Genomic DNA, 14,088 nt, shown 5'->3' with positions numbered 1-14,088 from the left:
TGATGTTAATTATTAGTTAATTTATCATGATTCTTAATAATGAAGTTACAATATAATGTGTCCCCACGCACCCTATTCGACAAATATTCCCTTCGGACAACTTGTGATAATACAAATGCTACAGGTGGCCGTGGCTTTACCTAATCGACCGACCTACTACTAAATTTTTTATCTTCGCTTGTACAGATGTGGCCATATGAAATCGATATATAATATATATATATACATACATATAAATCCGAAAACTTGTCGATTCTCAAAGTATAAATATATACAAAAATGACAATTATGTTTTAAAAACATGAGTAATTGTGTGTATGCCTCACCGGTCTTATATAAATCAATGTTAGCCGGCTGGAAACGGTATATTTTGATCATTCACTAAAACACCGATTTTCGTAATAAACTCCAATTGATATATATCTAAATATATTATTAGTTAATTTACTAAAGAATGCATATGTTGATAAGTACTGATTTATTATTCGATTAATTTTCACTCATTGTTTGACAAGTGAAGAACTTAGCCACGCAGTACCCCATCAGCTGCAAGTGGTAGATGCATGTGATAACATGCATTCTATGCACATGAAAATGACCCCATTAGAATGATCCTAGATCACGAGAAACCACATGCTAGCTAGTGAGCTAGATATTTATAAGTTTTTTGTTTTTAAAAAAAAAGATTGGCACGCATCAGGATTAATTAAGAGAGACCCGATTTAATTATAATTTTTATCAATAAAAATTACAATCCTACGTCGAGCATGTGTGTATATATATATATATATATATATATATATATAAATCAAATTTGTTCGCTAAAACTTTAATGATATCCCTGAAAAAATTATTTCAAATTTCCAATTATATATATTATAATTTTTTTTGGATGCTTTAAACTAAAATATACAGAAAATTTGTTGATCCTCGTACATAATTTCCATAATTAAAATCGAAAGATAGGCCCAATACCGATATTCAATCCGTCATTCATCTAGTATAATTGAATTTAATTTTTGTATACGATGTCGGCTACGGCAGCAGCATGCATGATGTTAGAGATGAACGAAATTTATAAGCCAAAGAAGAATCCATGTTTATACATAATTGCCACGAGACTGTAGGTCTGTACTCTACATGCGAAAGCGTCGATGCTACCCCATTGGGTAGTGCCCAACGGGATATCCAACTGTTCATATTTTATGCAAATACATGTGAAACATCTGACTTACATAAAATAACGGACCGTTAAATCTGATATGTGGGTAGTACCCACATGCCAGCATCGACCCTTTCCCTACATGCATGTGTAAAAAAAATATATATATATAAGTAAACCCTCTGGAATCTGTACCATAGAACTTGATTCATACTACGTACTATTAAGACATTGTTTGGTTTGATGTATTATTAATCTATGTATAACTTATCCAATTAATTTCGTCTTATTTTCGTCATATTATTTATCTATTTATTAATTAATAATTTTAAATCAATTAAATCAAATAAATTATAATATATCCATCAAATCAAATAATGTATTAACTATTTTTTCTTATTTATTTTTAATTTACATTATATTACTTATCTATAGATTACTTATCCTATCACTCAAATCAAATAAATTATTGATTATCATCATATTTTTACAGATAGATTGATGGATGGTGATAGCTGATAGGCAAAAACAGTTGAAGAAAATAGACAATAGAATCTTAGACAGGGCACCCTTATAATTTCTCACCACTTTCCCCCAAATTCCATTCATTCCGAGCTAATATTCTCTGGTTATATATATTATCCTCACAACAACAACCCATCATATAATGGTCCACTTGAGATTTCAAGAATCTATTAATCGTAGTACTCTTGATGCTCTTGCTTATTAATTCATCTCATCCGTTGCACACGAATCCCCTTCAAGTACTAGAAAATTTGGTTTTCTTCTTTATCTAGCTTTGATCTTGCATTTGCTATTTGGGTTTCTTAGATTTGGATTTTTAAGCATGGGTTTGAGTACCAAGCAGGTTTATGATGATGGTCATGGGCGTGATGGATTGGATCAAACATTGGTTCAGGCAGGGTCGCCGGAGCTGTCGAAATCTACACACCCTTTGAAGTGCCCAAGGTGTTGTTCAACAAACACCAAGTTTTGTTATTTCAACAATTATAACAAATCTCAGCCTCGCCATTTTTGCAAATCTTGCAAAAGGCACTGGACTAAAGGTGGCACTCTTCGTAACGTTCCCGCGGGCGGTGGCCGCAAAAACAAGCGGCCAAAGATTACAAATTCTGCCACCACTAGTGCCTCCTCCCTGGGTGACAATAATGGTGATCAGATAACTACGTCTAATATTCTCTACCATGCATTAATCCGTTCCCCGTCGCATAATACTCACACAACAAACGGCATCAACACGACAGGTTTGAACAATGTCTCAGCGCCGAGTAACATAAATCCCAACACAGAATGTTCATTTTCATTTTTAAACTCAAAATTTGACATAAAGATTGCTTCTTTGGATAGTAATCCCACGACTTATCAATCCTTAAAAACATACGATCAGTACTGTTCAAGCAATCCTGACTCCATAGAAGAATCGACGATTACGTCAGCGAACACTAATTCATCCACAAGAAGCATCCCATGGCCTAACTCGAGCAACAGCTGTTCCACTGACTTGCCAAGCTATTGGGATTGGAATGATATTGATCATGTGTTAACTTCATCTGATCATCTCAATATATCATGGGATGATATTAATGATTCAGAGATCAAACCCTGTACTGAATTTTAAATAATCTTGTTCAAGTAGTCCATATAGCTAGCTAGTACCATGTGATTTTCAATTCCTCCAGAGCATATATATATATATATATATATATATATATATATTATGATATTTTCCTCATCTTAATTATATAGCTTACATATGTCATACACGCACGTTTTAGTGGTCGCATTTGTATAGTTTGTTATTAACTGCCATATATATTGTTTGAAGCTGTCCTTTTTTGGTATCAGTTCCAGGCAAGCCAGTAGATATTAATGATGATTTTAAGGTCAAATTTGATATCTTTGTGTTTTCTTAATTTCTTGATGATGAAAGGATTCAAGAAATGAAATGTTGTATGTTGAGGCGTATTCACGAGGTAATTGGTAGGGTAAGTAGACATGTAATGGAGGATTCTTAAGGATACATATTATTGAGTAGGACTCTGTATATATAGCTCTTCACGTACTCTGGATTTTGTTGATCTTCTTCTATTAATCAGAGGAGAAAGAGTTGTAAACTTATACAAACGACTTGCCATGGAAATTGTTTTGAGTTGTCAATCTTTGAATGAATGCTTGGACTCAACTTTGAAACTTTTGCATATTATTTATTTAATTAAGCTTGTTTAGATATTTATGGATGACAATTTCCGTCTTCGTCACATATAATTCAATCATCATGATAGTTATATATGTTAATGACAATGGGCCAATGGCAATGAAGGGGCGGACACTACAGTAGTGTTTGAGAAAGTTTCTAAACGCACTTCTCATATTGAAATTTTGTGAAAAAAAATTTGTGAAAAAAAAGTTGAGAAATAATTCCTATAAGCTATCTCAAACACTACCTAAATGTCACTAATAAGTGAAAGTATCTAGTCATTTAGGTAGTGTTTTGGAGAGCTTTTGCTTATTTAAAAGTGATTCTTGTAGAGATTATTTTGAAGTTGGTTTTGAAGTTGGTGAGAAGCTAAGGTAGAAAGTGTTTGGAAATAGAAGTTTAATTAAATCTAATACAAGCTAAAGTTTGAGTGTTTGAAGAATAATTGCTTACAAGCTTAATTTTTAGTTAAATAACAACCATATCCTTAAACTATATAAAATTGACCTCTTTTAATTATTTAATTAATAATCACACCATAAAAATGTGTTTATATAATTATTATTACATTATGAATTTTGTATCAAAAATAATTTATTTTTTATAACATGAATGCTTGAAAAAATATATAAGATTAATAAAAATATAAATATAAAAATGAACAAAAAATTTAATACACAAAAATATTTAAGATTAATAAAAATATAAAAAAATTACAAAAATATAAGAAAACCGACTCTCGATCGTATGATTCTAATACACAATATATGTACTAAAAAAAAATTTATGAAAATGCAATATATTTTTCAAAAAAATAAACGCTTGTAATATAATATGATTGAAATTTTATAAATTCTATTAGAAACTAATAAAACTCGTATATAAATAAAATTTAACAATGTAATTTATTAGGGATATAAATTTCAACTTGTAATTTTAAATCCTAAACAAAAAAACAAAAGTAAAAAAAACAACAAATTTGAACTTCATGCTTTTGGATAAAAGTTGTAGAATTAAATACAAACACTCAAAAACACTTTCATATACTAGAATCTAAGAATCACTTTGCATGAACTCTACCAAATATTCCCTTGATGTCATGAATAAAATTCAGATTATTACTAAATTAGACTTCCATTTCCAATAAGAGTAATGCTAGAGCCTAAATGTGTACACTTTAGCTAAAAAAATATTTATTTAATTTTTCATGTGTAGTTTTGTATTTGGTCAGGTAAAATGTAAGTCATGGCTAGAGCATTTTTTTTTCAATCAAACGCTGAAATTTATATATTTATTATTGCTCTAAGTTATATATCTAGCAAATTCTTGTCACTCGCCTTTCTTAATTTATAATTACTGTAAGGACCCGATTTTACTCTATTAATTATTTGTGTGTTAAAAATATTGATTTTTAAATATCGGTTTATAGACGATATTAAATGAATATGTTATTTATAGAGCACACAGGAGTTGAAATAACTCGAACCGGGTCCAGTTTGAACCCCGAATGAATAAAATAAGACACACATTAAACTAATACATAATATATATAACGCATAATCTTTCTCCTCCATTTGTTTTTCCACCGCCTTCGCCCGTCTGTTCTTTTCCGTTTCTTTTCAATTTCAAAATCTTCCTATCGTTTCAAATCTCCGTATCTCCTTCGTTTTTGGCCGGATTTCAAAAGTAAATATAGTTCCGGAATCCTCGCGACGAGAGCTATCTTTTGGTACCCATATTTCATATTTTTAGTGAAGTTTCCGAAAAACCCGTCGCACAGCTGCCGCCGTTCGCTGCCGCCGTCCGCCGCCGTTCGCCGCCGCCGATCGTCGCCGGAGTTTAGGGGTTGTGTTAGTTGTTTAACCCTTTAATTCCAAGCTTTGAGGTATAATGTTGAATCTAGGGTTTTGAATTTTGGGTATTTCGATTCAATTGACATCCGATAATTGATATTTGATTTATTATTGGTTGTAGGTATTATACCGGACTCGATTGGAGGTATTGACTATTTTTCAGAAATTATTGGGGCATTATTTCGAATTTCCAGATTATTTAAATTGGGATTTTTGAAGTTTAGAGCTATTTAAATCACTGTTTGGATTTCTAGATGTGCTAGAATTAATATATATAAATTTCAGAATTTTTGGGAATTTTCTGGAAAAATTCAGATTATGATATTTTTGGTATTTCGACTTTTAGAGTCGTAAATTCGATATTTGGTTATTGATAGGATGTTTTAATATTAAATATAAATTTTAGGATTTATGAGCAATTTTTCTGGAATTACAGATTCTGAAAATTTGGGATTGGAATATCCGAGAAATACTTGAGATATTTCTGTGGTAATTAAGTGTCGGTTGAGGTACGTATGAGCTGTTTATATTACGACGTCTATAATGACATGTAATGATATTAAATATTTTGTAATGAGTGATAATGTGTTTTATGTGCTTACGTGGATTATATGATTGCATTCACTAATTTATAAATTTACATAGCACGTTGAGCCTTGACTCCTTTGATTACTATTGATATTGATCTCTTGAGATGTATTGAGTCATCATGGAGCGAGTGACATTATTTTAGTGCACTCCTGAGATAGTATGAGGCACGGACAGGTAGCTCCTGTCGCCCTCTGATGCTACGTACGACACTCCTGATGACAGCATGAGGCTGGACGGGTCGCTCCTGTCACCCTCCGATGCTACGTGTATGGATTAGCAGTGATGATTCGAGGTCTGCTGCGTTCCTGGCACGGGTGGCCACTGAGTTTATTGTGATACGATTATTTGGACTCCTTTTGGTATTCCTATTTCATTGATACCTGTCACGCATTACATTGCATTTCATTGCATTGTACTTGATTTTATTCATGTCAGTTATATTTGTCGTAATTTTTATAGTTCGTCGTACTGGGGTCCGACCCCTGTTTTCTTTTTATGCTGTGGTTGTTTGTGATTCCATAGCAGGTTATCCAGGGGGATTTGACGCATCTGGTGGAGCGTCATCTAGTGGTACCCAGTGAGGCGAGCGTGGAGTTGAGTTCCCAGATATATATGTATATATATCATTTTAGCGAGTTTTATATTTGCCGGGGTGATGCCCTGTGTATCTGTATAAATAGTTTTGGACTTTGTTTTGAATTGTTATTTGTATGATCGAGCCTTGCCGGCTCTGCATGTGTTTAGTCCTGGCCAGTGCGGCTATAGGTGTGTAAATTGGAGTTGTGACTCTATTTTCGAGTATATATATTGTTGGTTGTGTTGTACAAGTTTTTGGGATGTCCTATTTACGAATAGGTCATGCCGAAATTTCTGTAGGCCCAAACGCAAATTTTTAACTCGTTTTCGCTGTTTACATTAATTAATCCTGGTTGTTTGATCATTAAATATTAAATCAGGACACGGGCCCTTTCATTTGGTATCAGAGCATATACTGGGATATGCTCGAATTAGAGTCTAGGACACTCGAGTTTAGACACTAACAAAATGGTTGCGTATGTGTGTGACTACTTGTTCTTACGTGACTTACTTGTGGTGCTTATTTTTGAACGTATTTGTTAGAACCAGTAGTTCTTGGCTTTAGAATTCGTTTATGAATTCTATTAGAACTCTGTATTTCTATCATAGTTTTCTATTCGTTAAGATATTTTTGCCTGTGTATTTAAATCCTTGTGTCTTGTAGAATGGCACCAGGAGGAAGAGGTAGAAAAGGGAAGGAAGTTGTCGAAGAGTCTGCAGCGATAAATGTTAGAAATCTTGATGATATTGTCAGGGGAAGACGTGGTCGACCAGCTGTTCAGCCTCCGAAAGATGTGGAATTAGAGGTGGAACAACAACCACGGGTAAATCCTGACAAAGGAAAAGCGATTCAGGCTGAGGCTGATCCAGTAACCCAATTGACTGAGAAAATGGGAGGAATACGATTAATAATTTCTCAATTTCAGGAGTTGCGTCCGCAAAAGTTCTTTGGCAATGAAGGAAGTGAGAAAGCTACTAGTTGGTTGAAAAGTCTCAACAATATGTTTAATGGATTAGAATATCCTGATGACATTCGACTGAAGTTAGTTCCTTTTCAGCTGAAAGACCGAGCGCAACTGTGGTGGGAAACGACAGCAGAAACACTTTCTGATTCTGGTGAAAAGATCACATGGGAAGTATTTTGTAAGCAGTTTGCACAAGAATATGCACCACCATCTTATTATTCTGCTAAAGAAGATGAATTTAATCTGTTGGTGCAAGGCAATAAATCTGTTGCTGAATATGCTTCTCAGTTCTCTGCTCTTCTGCCTTATGTCCCATATGTTGCAAAGAATGATCGGTCAAAGCTTTCACATTTTCTGAAAGGGCTTACACGAACGATCCATACTTTGGTGACTACTGGAACTCCATCTACTTATATGAAAGCAGTAGAAAAGGCCAAGAAAATTGAAGCAAGTCTACTAAGGAGTGAACCACAATCAATCCCAGCATCTGTTCCTCAAGGAGCTGGAAGCAGTTCACAGACACCAATGGGTTTACCTTCATATCAGCCTATTCAATCTTCTCAGCAAGCGAAAAGGCCTTGGTTTAAAGCTAGAGGGAAGCCATTTAAAAAGAAACCACAGTCTAGTTCCTCCAGTTCCAGTGGTAGTCGTGGTGGAAGTTCAGTTGGATCATCTGGGAGAGTGTACTGTGACAGATGTGGTGGTAATCATTTGAGTGCACATTGTACAGGATTTCCAGGAACTTGTTATACTTGTGGGCAGGCTGGACATTCGTCTCGAGTATGTCCAAATGCTGGAAGACAGCAATTTCAGCCACAACAGTTTGGCCAGTTTCCTGGACGACCATCATTCAGACCATATGCTCCTGTACCACAGTTTGTTCCTACACAGCCTTATATTCCAGGACAGTCCACTCAGCAGCCTAGGTATCCATCTCCTCAGAGTCAGCAGCGTTTTCCAGGTCCACAGCAGGTTCAAGTCCATGCTCTGACTCAGGATCAGGCACAAGATGCACCTGGGGGAGTTATTGCAGGTATTTGTTATATTTTTGAGTATCCTGCACGTATCTTGATAGACACAGGAGCATCTCATTCATTTTTATCTGTTACATTTGCTGATGAGCATGAGATTGCTTTTACTCCGTTATTGGATACTGTGTCTGTTGCTACTCCTGCTGGTGTTTTCTTGATGTCTAATGAGATAGTGTTGAATTGTGTGATTAGATTTGAGGATAAGATCATGATAACTAATTTAATCAAACTAGCTATGTCCGATTTTGACTGTATCTTGGGTATGGATACACTGATGAATTATAGAGCTACGGTTGATTGTTTTCATGGCATTGTGAGATTTAGACCGTATTATGGCAATAAGTGGAATTTTTATGGTATTGATTCACAATCTCGCATTCCATTAGTATCGGCAATGGAAATGTTTAGATTATTGTCGATAGGAAATGAAGGATTTATGATTTATGCTCTAGATGCGACGAAGGAAGAGAAATTGAAAGTTTCAGATATCCCTGTAGTTAAGGATTTTATTGATGTATTTCCTGATGAGATTCCGGGTTTTCCGCCTCAAAGGGAAATAGATCTTAGCATTGAATTAATGCCAGGGACAAGTCCTATTTTTCGAGCTCCATATCGATTAGCTCCAGCAGAATTGAAAGAACTCAAGACGCAATTGCAAGATTTGCTGGAAAAAGGTTATATTAGACCAAGTGTATCACCTTGGGGTGCTCCAGTCTTGTTTGTGAAGAAGAAAGACGGAACGATGAGAATGTGCATCGATTATCGACAATTGAATCAGGCTACTGTGAAGAATAAGTATCCTTTGCCACGAATTGATGACTTGTTTGATCAGTTGCAGGGTACATCTGTATATTCTAAAATTGATCTTCGTTCCGGATATCATCAACTTCGAGTTCGAGAGGAAGATGTTTCCAAGACAGCATTTCGAACGCGTTACGGACATTATGAATTCTTAGTTGTGCCTTTCGGGTTGACTAATGCTCCAGCAGTTTTTATGGATTTAATGAATCGTGTGTTTCGGGAATTCATAGATCGATTTGTTATCGTTTTCATTGATGACATTTTGATTTATTCTAAGTCAAGGAAGGATCATAAAGAACATTTGACGTTAGTACTTCAGAAACTCAGAACATCACAATTATATGCTAAGTTTTCGAAGTGTGAATTTTGGCTGGACAGAGTATTATTTCTAGGACATGTGATATCAGCACAAGGAGTATCTGTCGATCCTAGTAAAATTGAAGCTGTTCTTAATTGGTCTCGACCAACCAATGTCTCTGAGATTCGTAGTTTTTTGGGTTTGGCTGGATATTATAGGCGTTTCATCAAGGGATTTTCTGAAATAGCTAGGCCTATGACTATATTAACGCAAAAAGATCGACGTTTTGTGTGGACTGGGGAATGTGAAGCTAGTTTTCAGACTTTGAAAGAGAAATTGACTACGGCTCCAGTACTAGCATTACCTTCAGGCTCAGGTGGGTTTGTTATCTGTACAGATGCTTCTTTGAATGGACTGGGTTGTGTTTTGATGCAAAATGGACGCGTGATTGCATATGCATCTCGTCAATTGAAACCACATGAGACTCGTTATCCAGTTCATGATTTAGAATTGGCTGCCATTGTGCATGCATTGAAAATATGGCGTCATTATCTGTACGGTGAGCAGTTTGTGATTTATTCTGATCATAAGAGTCTGAAATATTTATTCACACAGTCTGATTTGAATATGAGACAACGTCGATGGTTGGAACTGCTTAAGGATTTTGACTGTGATATTCAATACCAGCCAGGAAACGTGAATCAAGTTGCAGATGCTTTGAGCAGAAAAGTTCATACTAAGATGTTGGCATCTTTAACTATTTCTAAAGTTCATGAACATTTGAGAACTTCAGGATGGACTTATCGAGCTAAAGGTAATCATTTCATAGTTTCATCTATACAAGTTGAACCACGAATAATTTCGAAAATCAAAGAAGCACAAAAGACTGATCCATATATTCATCATTTGAAAGAATTAACTCCAGCTGGTCAGTCAGGGAAATTTCTTGTTGCTTCTGATGGATGTTTGCGTTATAATGGTAGACTTGTGGTTCCGAATTTGATAGATTTGAAAGACAATATACTACGAGAAGCTCATTGTAGTCGACATAGTGTACATCCTGGAATTAGAAAGATGTATCATATCTTGAAAGCCCATTACTGGTGGGAAGGTATGAAGAATGATATTTCTGATTTTGTGGCTAAGTGTTTGACGTGTCAACAAGTTAAGGCTGAAAGAATGAGACCAGGTGGTATGTTACTTAGTCTTGAAGTACCACAGTGGAATTGGGAACACATTACTATGGATTTCGTGACACACCTACCTCGATCTAATCGTGGTTGTGATGCCATTTGGGTTATTGTGGATAGATTGTCTAAATCTGCCCATTTTATTCCATATGATCGTACGTGGACATATACGAAAATGGCGAAAATGTACATTGATCAGATAGTGCGATTGCATGGTGTGCCAGTTACTATAGTATCAGACCGTGATCCCAGATTTACTTCTAAGTTTTGGTCTAGTTTGCAATCATCTTTAGGTTCTAAATTGGCCGTGAGTACTGCCTATCATCCACAGACAGATGGTCAATCTGAAAGAACTATTCAGACACTTGAAGATTTATTACGAGCTGTTGTGATGGATTTTAGTGGCGGTTGGCAAGAATCTTTAGCTTTGGTGGAATTCTCTTACAATAATAGTTATCATGTATCTATCGGGATGGCACCATTTGAAGCCTTGTATGGCAGAAAATGTAGATCTCCGATATGTTGGGAAGAAGTAGGAGAACGACAGTTGTCAGGACCAGAGTTTATTCAAGAGATGAAAGAAAAAGTTGACCTGATCAGGAAAAGAATGAAAGCAGCCCAGGATCGTCAAGCCAGCTATGCTAATAACAGACGTAGACCTTTAGAATTTCAGGTTGGCGATTTTGTTTTCTTGAAAGTATCACCATTTCGTGGTACTATGAGATTTGGGCGTAAAGGGAAATTAGCTCCTCGTTATATCGGTCCATACGAGATTGTTGAGAAAATTGGTATTTTAGCGTATCGTTTGAACTTGCCGCAGAGTTTGTCTGCGATACATGATGTATTTCACGTATCTATGCTGCGGAAGTATGAACCAGATCCTTCTCATATCTTGAGGGCTGATGATGTGGAGTTGGATAGTTCCCTTAGCTATGTTGAGTATCCAGTGCAGATTCTTGATCGTAAAGAAAAGCAACTGAGGAACAAGACGATTCCTTTGGTTATGGTAGAATGGAGTAGACATGGAAGAGAAGAAGCTACATGGGAATTGGAGTCTCGAATGCGTCAAGAATGGCCTCATTTGTTTGACAATGTTATGAATTATGCCTTGTACTCTGATTTCCCTATGTACTATCAGTGGTAGATGTTTAACCACTTTGTATATAAGTTTGATGTGTGTTTAATTTCGAGGACGAAATCTTCTTTTTAGAGGGGGAGAAATGTAAGGACCCGATTTTACTCTATTAATTATTTGTGTGTTAAAAATATTGATTTTTAAATATCGGTTTATAGACGATATTAAATGAATATGTTATTTATAGAGCACACAGGAGTTGAAATAACTCGAACCGGGTCCAGTTTGAACCCCGAATGAATAAAATAAGACACACATTAAACTAATACATAATATATATAACGCATAATCTTTCTCCTCCATTTGTTTTTCCACCGCCTTCGCCCGTCTGTTCTTTTCCGTTTCTTTTCAATTTCAAAATCTTCCTATCGTTTCAAATCTCCGTATCTCCTTCGTTTTTGGCCGGATTTCAAAAGTAAATATAGTTCCGGAATCCTCGCGACGAGAGCTATCTTTTGGTACCCATATTTCATATTTTTAGTGAAGTTTCCGAAAAACCCGTCGCACAGCTGCCGCCGTTCGCTGCCGCCGTCCGCCGCCGTTCGCCGCCGCCGATCGTCGCCGGAGTTTAGGGGTTGTGTTAGTTGTTTAACCCTTTAATTCCAAGCTTTGAGGTATAATGTTGAATCTAGGGTTTTGAATTTTGGGTATTTCGATTCAATTGACATCCGATAATTGATATTTGATTTATTATTGGTTGTAGGTATTATACCGGACTCGATTGGAGGTATTGACTATTTTTCAGAAATTATTGGGGCATTATTTCGAATTTCCAGATTATTTAAATTGGGATTTTTGAAGTTTAGAGCTATTTAAATCACTGTTTGGATTTCTAGATGTGCTAGAATTAATATATATAAATTTCAGAATTTTTGGGAATTTTCTGGAAAAATTCAGATTATGATATTTTTGGTATTTCGACTTTTAGAGTCGTAAATTCGATATTTGGTTATTGATAGGATGTTTTAATATTAAATATAAATTTTAGGATTTATGAGCAATTTTTCTGGAATTACAGATTCTGAAAATTTGGGATTGGAATATCCGAGAAATACTTGAGATATTTCTGTGGTAATTAAGTGTCGGTTGAGGTACGTATGAGCTGTTTATATTACGACGTCTATAATGACATGTAATGATATTAAATATTTTGTAATGAGTGATAATGTGTTTTATGTGCTTACGTGGATTATATGATTGCATTCACTAATTTATAAATTTACATAGCACGTTGAGCCTTGACTCCTTTGATTACTATTGATATTGATCTCTTGAGATGTATTGAGTCATCATGGAGCGAGTGACATTATTTTAGTGCACTCCTGAGATAGTATGAGGCACGGACAGGTAGCTCCTGTCGCCCTCTGATGCTACGTACGACACTCCTGATGACAGCATGAGGCTGGACGGGTCGCTCCTGTCACCCTCCGATGCTACGTGTATGGATTAGCAGTGATGATTCGAGGTCTGCTGCGTTCCTGGCACGGGTGGCCACTGAGTTTATTGTGATACGATTATTTGGACTCCTTTTGGTATTCCTATTTCATTGATACCTGTCACGCATTACATTGCATTTCATTGCATTGTACTTGATTTTATTCATGTCAGTTATATTTGTCGTAATTTTTATAGTTCGTCGTACTGGGGTCCGACCCCTGTTTTCTTTTTATGCTGTGGTTGTTTGTGATTCCATAGCAGGTTATCCAGGGGGATTTGACGCATCTGGTGGAGCGTCATCTAGTGGTACCCAGTGAGGCGAGCGTGGAGTTGAGTTCCCAGATATATATGTATATATATCATTTTAGCGAGTTTTATATTTGCCGGGGTGATGCCCTGTGTATCTGTATAAATAGTTTTGGACTTTGTTTTGAATTGTTATTTGTATGATCGAGCCTTGCCGGCTCTGCATGTGTTTAGTCCTGGCCAGTGCGGCTATAGGTGTGTAAATTGGAGTTGTGACTCTATTTTCGAGTATATATATTGTTGGTTGTGTTGTACAAGTTTTTGGGATGTCCTATTTACGAATAGGTCATGCCGAAATTTCTGTAGGCCCAAACGCAAATTTTTAACTCGTTTTCGCTGTTTACATTAATTAATCCTGGTTGTTTGATCATTAAATATTAAATCAGGACACGGGCCCTTTCAATTACTTTGTTCAAAGTAGGTTTCAAAGAAGAATAAAGTTTATCTATTCCTATATATATATATATGTAAGAGCATTTGATCTCTTGGTATGCCAATAAATTAAAAAAAAAAAAACAGTTCTCC

The 14,088-nt window shown here is 35.7% G+C and overlaps 2 protein-coding genes and 1 long non-coding RNA gene across 3 annotated transcripts; all 3 read left to right on the top strand.

Moving 5' to 3' along the window:
- Nucleotides 1–2,009: 2,009 nt before the first annotated feature.
- On the top strand, nt 2,010–2,801 carry LOC140867751 (uncharacterized). The gene has a single exon (XM_073272798.1). The coding sequence runs from the start codon at nt 2,010–2,012 to the stop codon at nt 2,799–2,801; it is 792 nt and encodes a 263-aa protein (XP_073128899.1).
- A 2,228-nt stretch (nt 2,802–5,029) lies between these two features.
- On the top strand, nt 5,030–6,598 carry LOC140866794 (uncharacterized). Its single transcript, XR_012144974.1, has 3 exons — nt 5,030–5,265; nt 5,355–5,378; nt 5,670–6,598. It is a non-coding gene; the product is annotated as an uncharacterized lncRNA (long non-coding RNA).
- A 467-nt stretch (nt 6,599–7,065) lies between these two features.
- On the top strand, nt 7,066–13,767 carry LOC140867749 (uncharacterized). Its single transcript, XM_073272796.1, has 5 exons — nt 7,066–7,516; nt 7,622–8,398; nt 12,330–12,434; nt 12,524–12,547; nt 12,839–13,767. Exons 1-3 carry the CDS (start codon nt 7,066–7,068, stop codon nt 12,410–12,412), a joined length of 1,311 nt encoding a protein of 436 aa, XP_073128897.1. The 3' UTR covers nt 12,413–12,434; nt 12,524–12,547; nt 12,839–13,767.
- Nucleotides 13,768–14,088: the final 321 nt, after the last annotated feature.

The sequence above is a fragment of the Henckelia pumila genome, chromosome 4 (assembly GCF_033568475.1).
Source record: "Henckelia pumila isolate YLH828 chromosome 4, ASM3356847v2, whole genome shotgun sequence".
NCBI classification, from domain to species: Eukaryota; Viridiplantae; Streptophyta; class Magnoliopsida; order Lamiales; family Gesneriaceae; genus Henckelia; species Henckelia pumila.
Note: the sequence above shows the minus strand (reverse complement) of the source record. Positions and strands in the feature narration are given on the sequence as shown.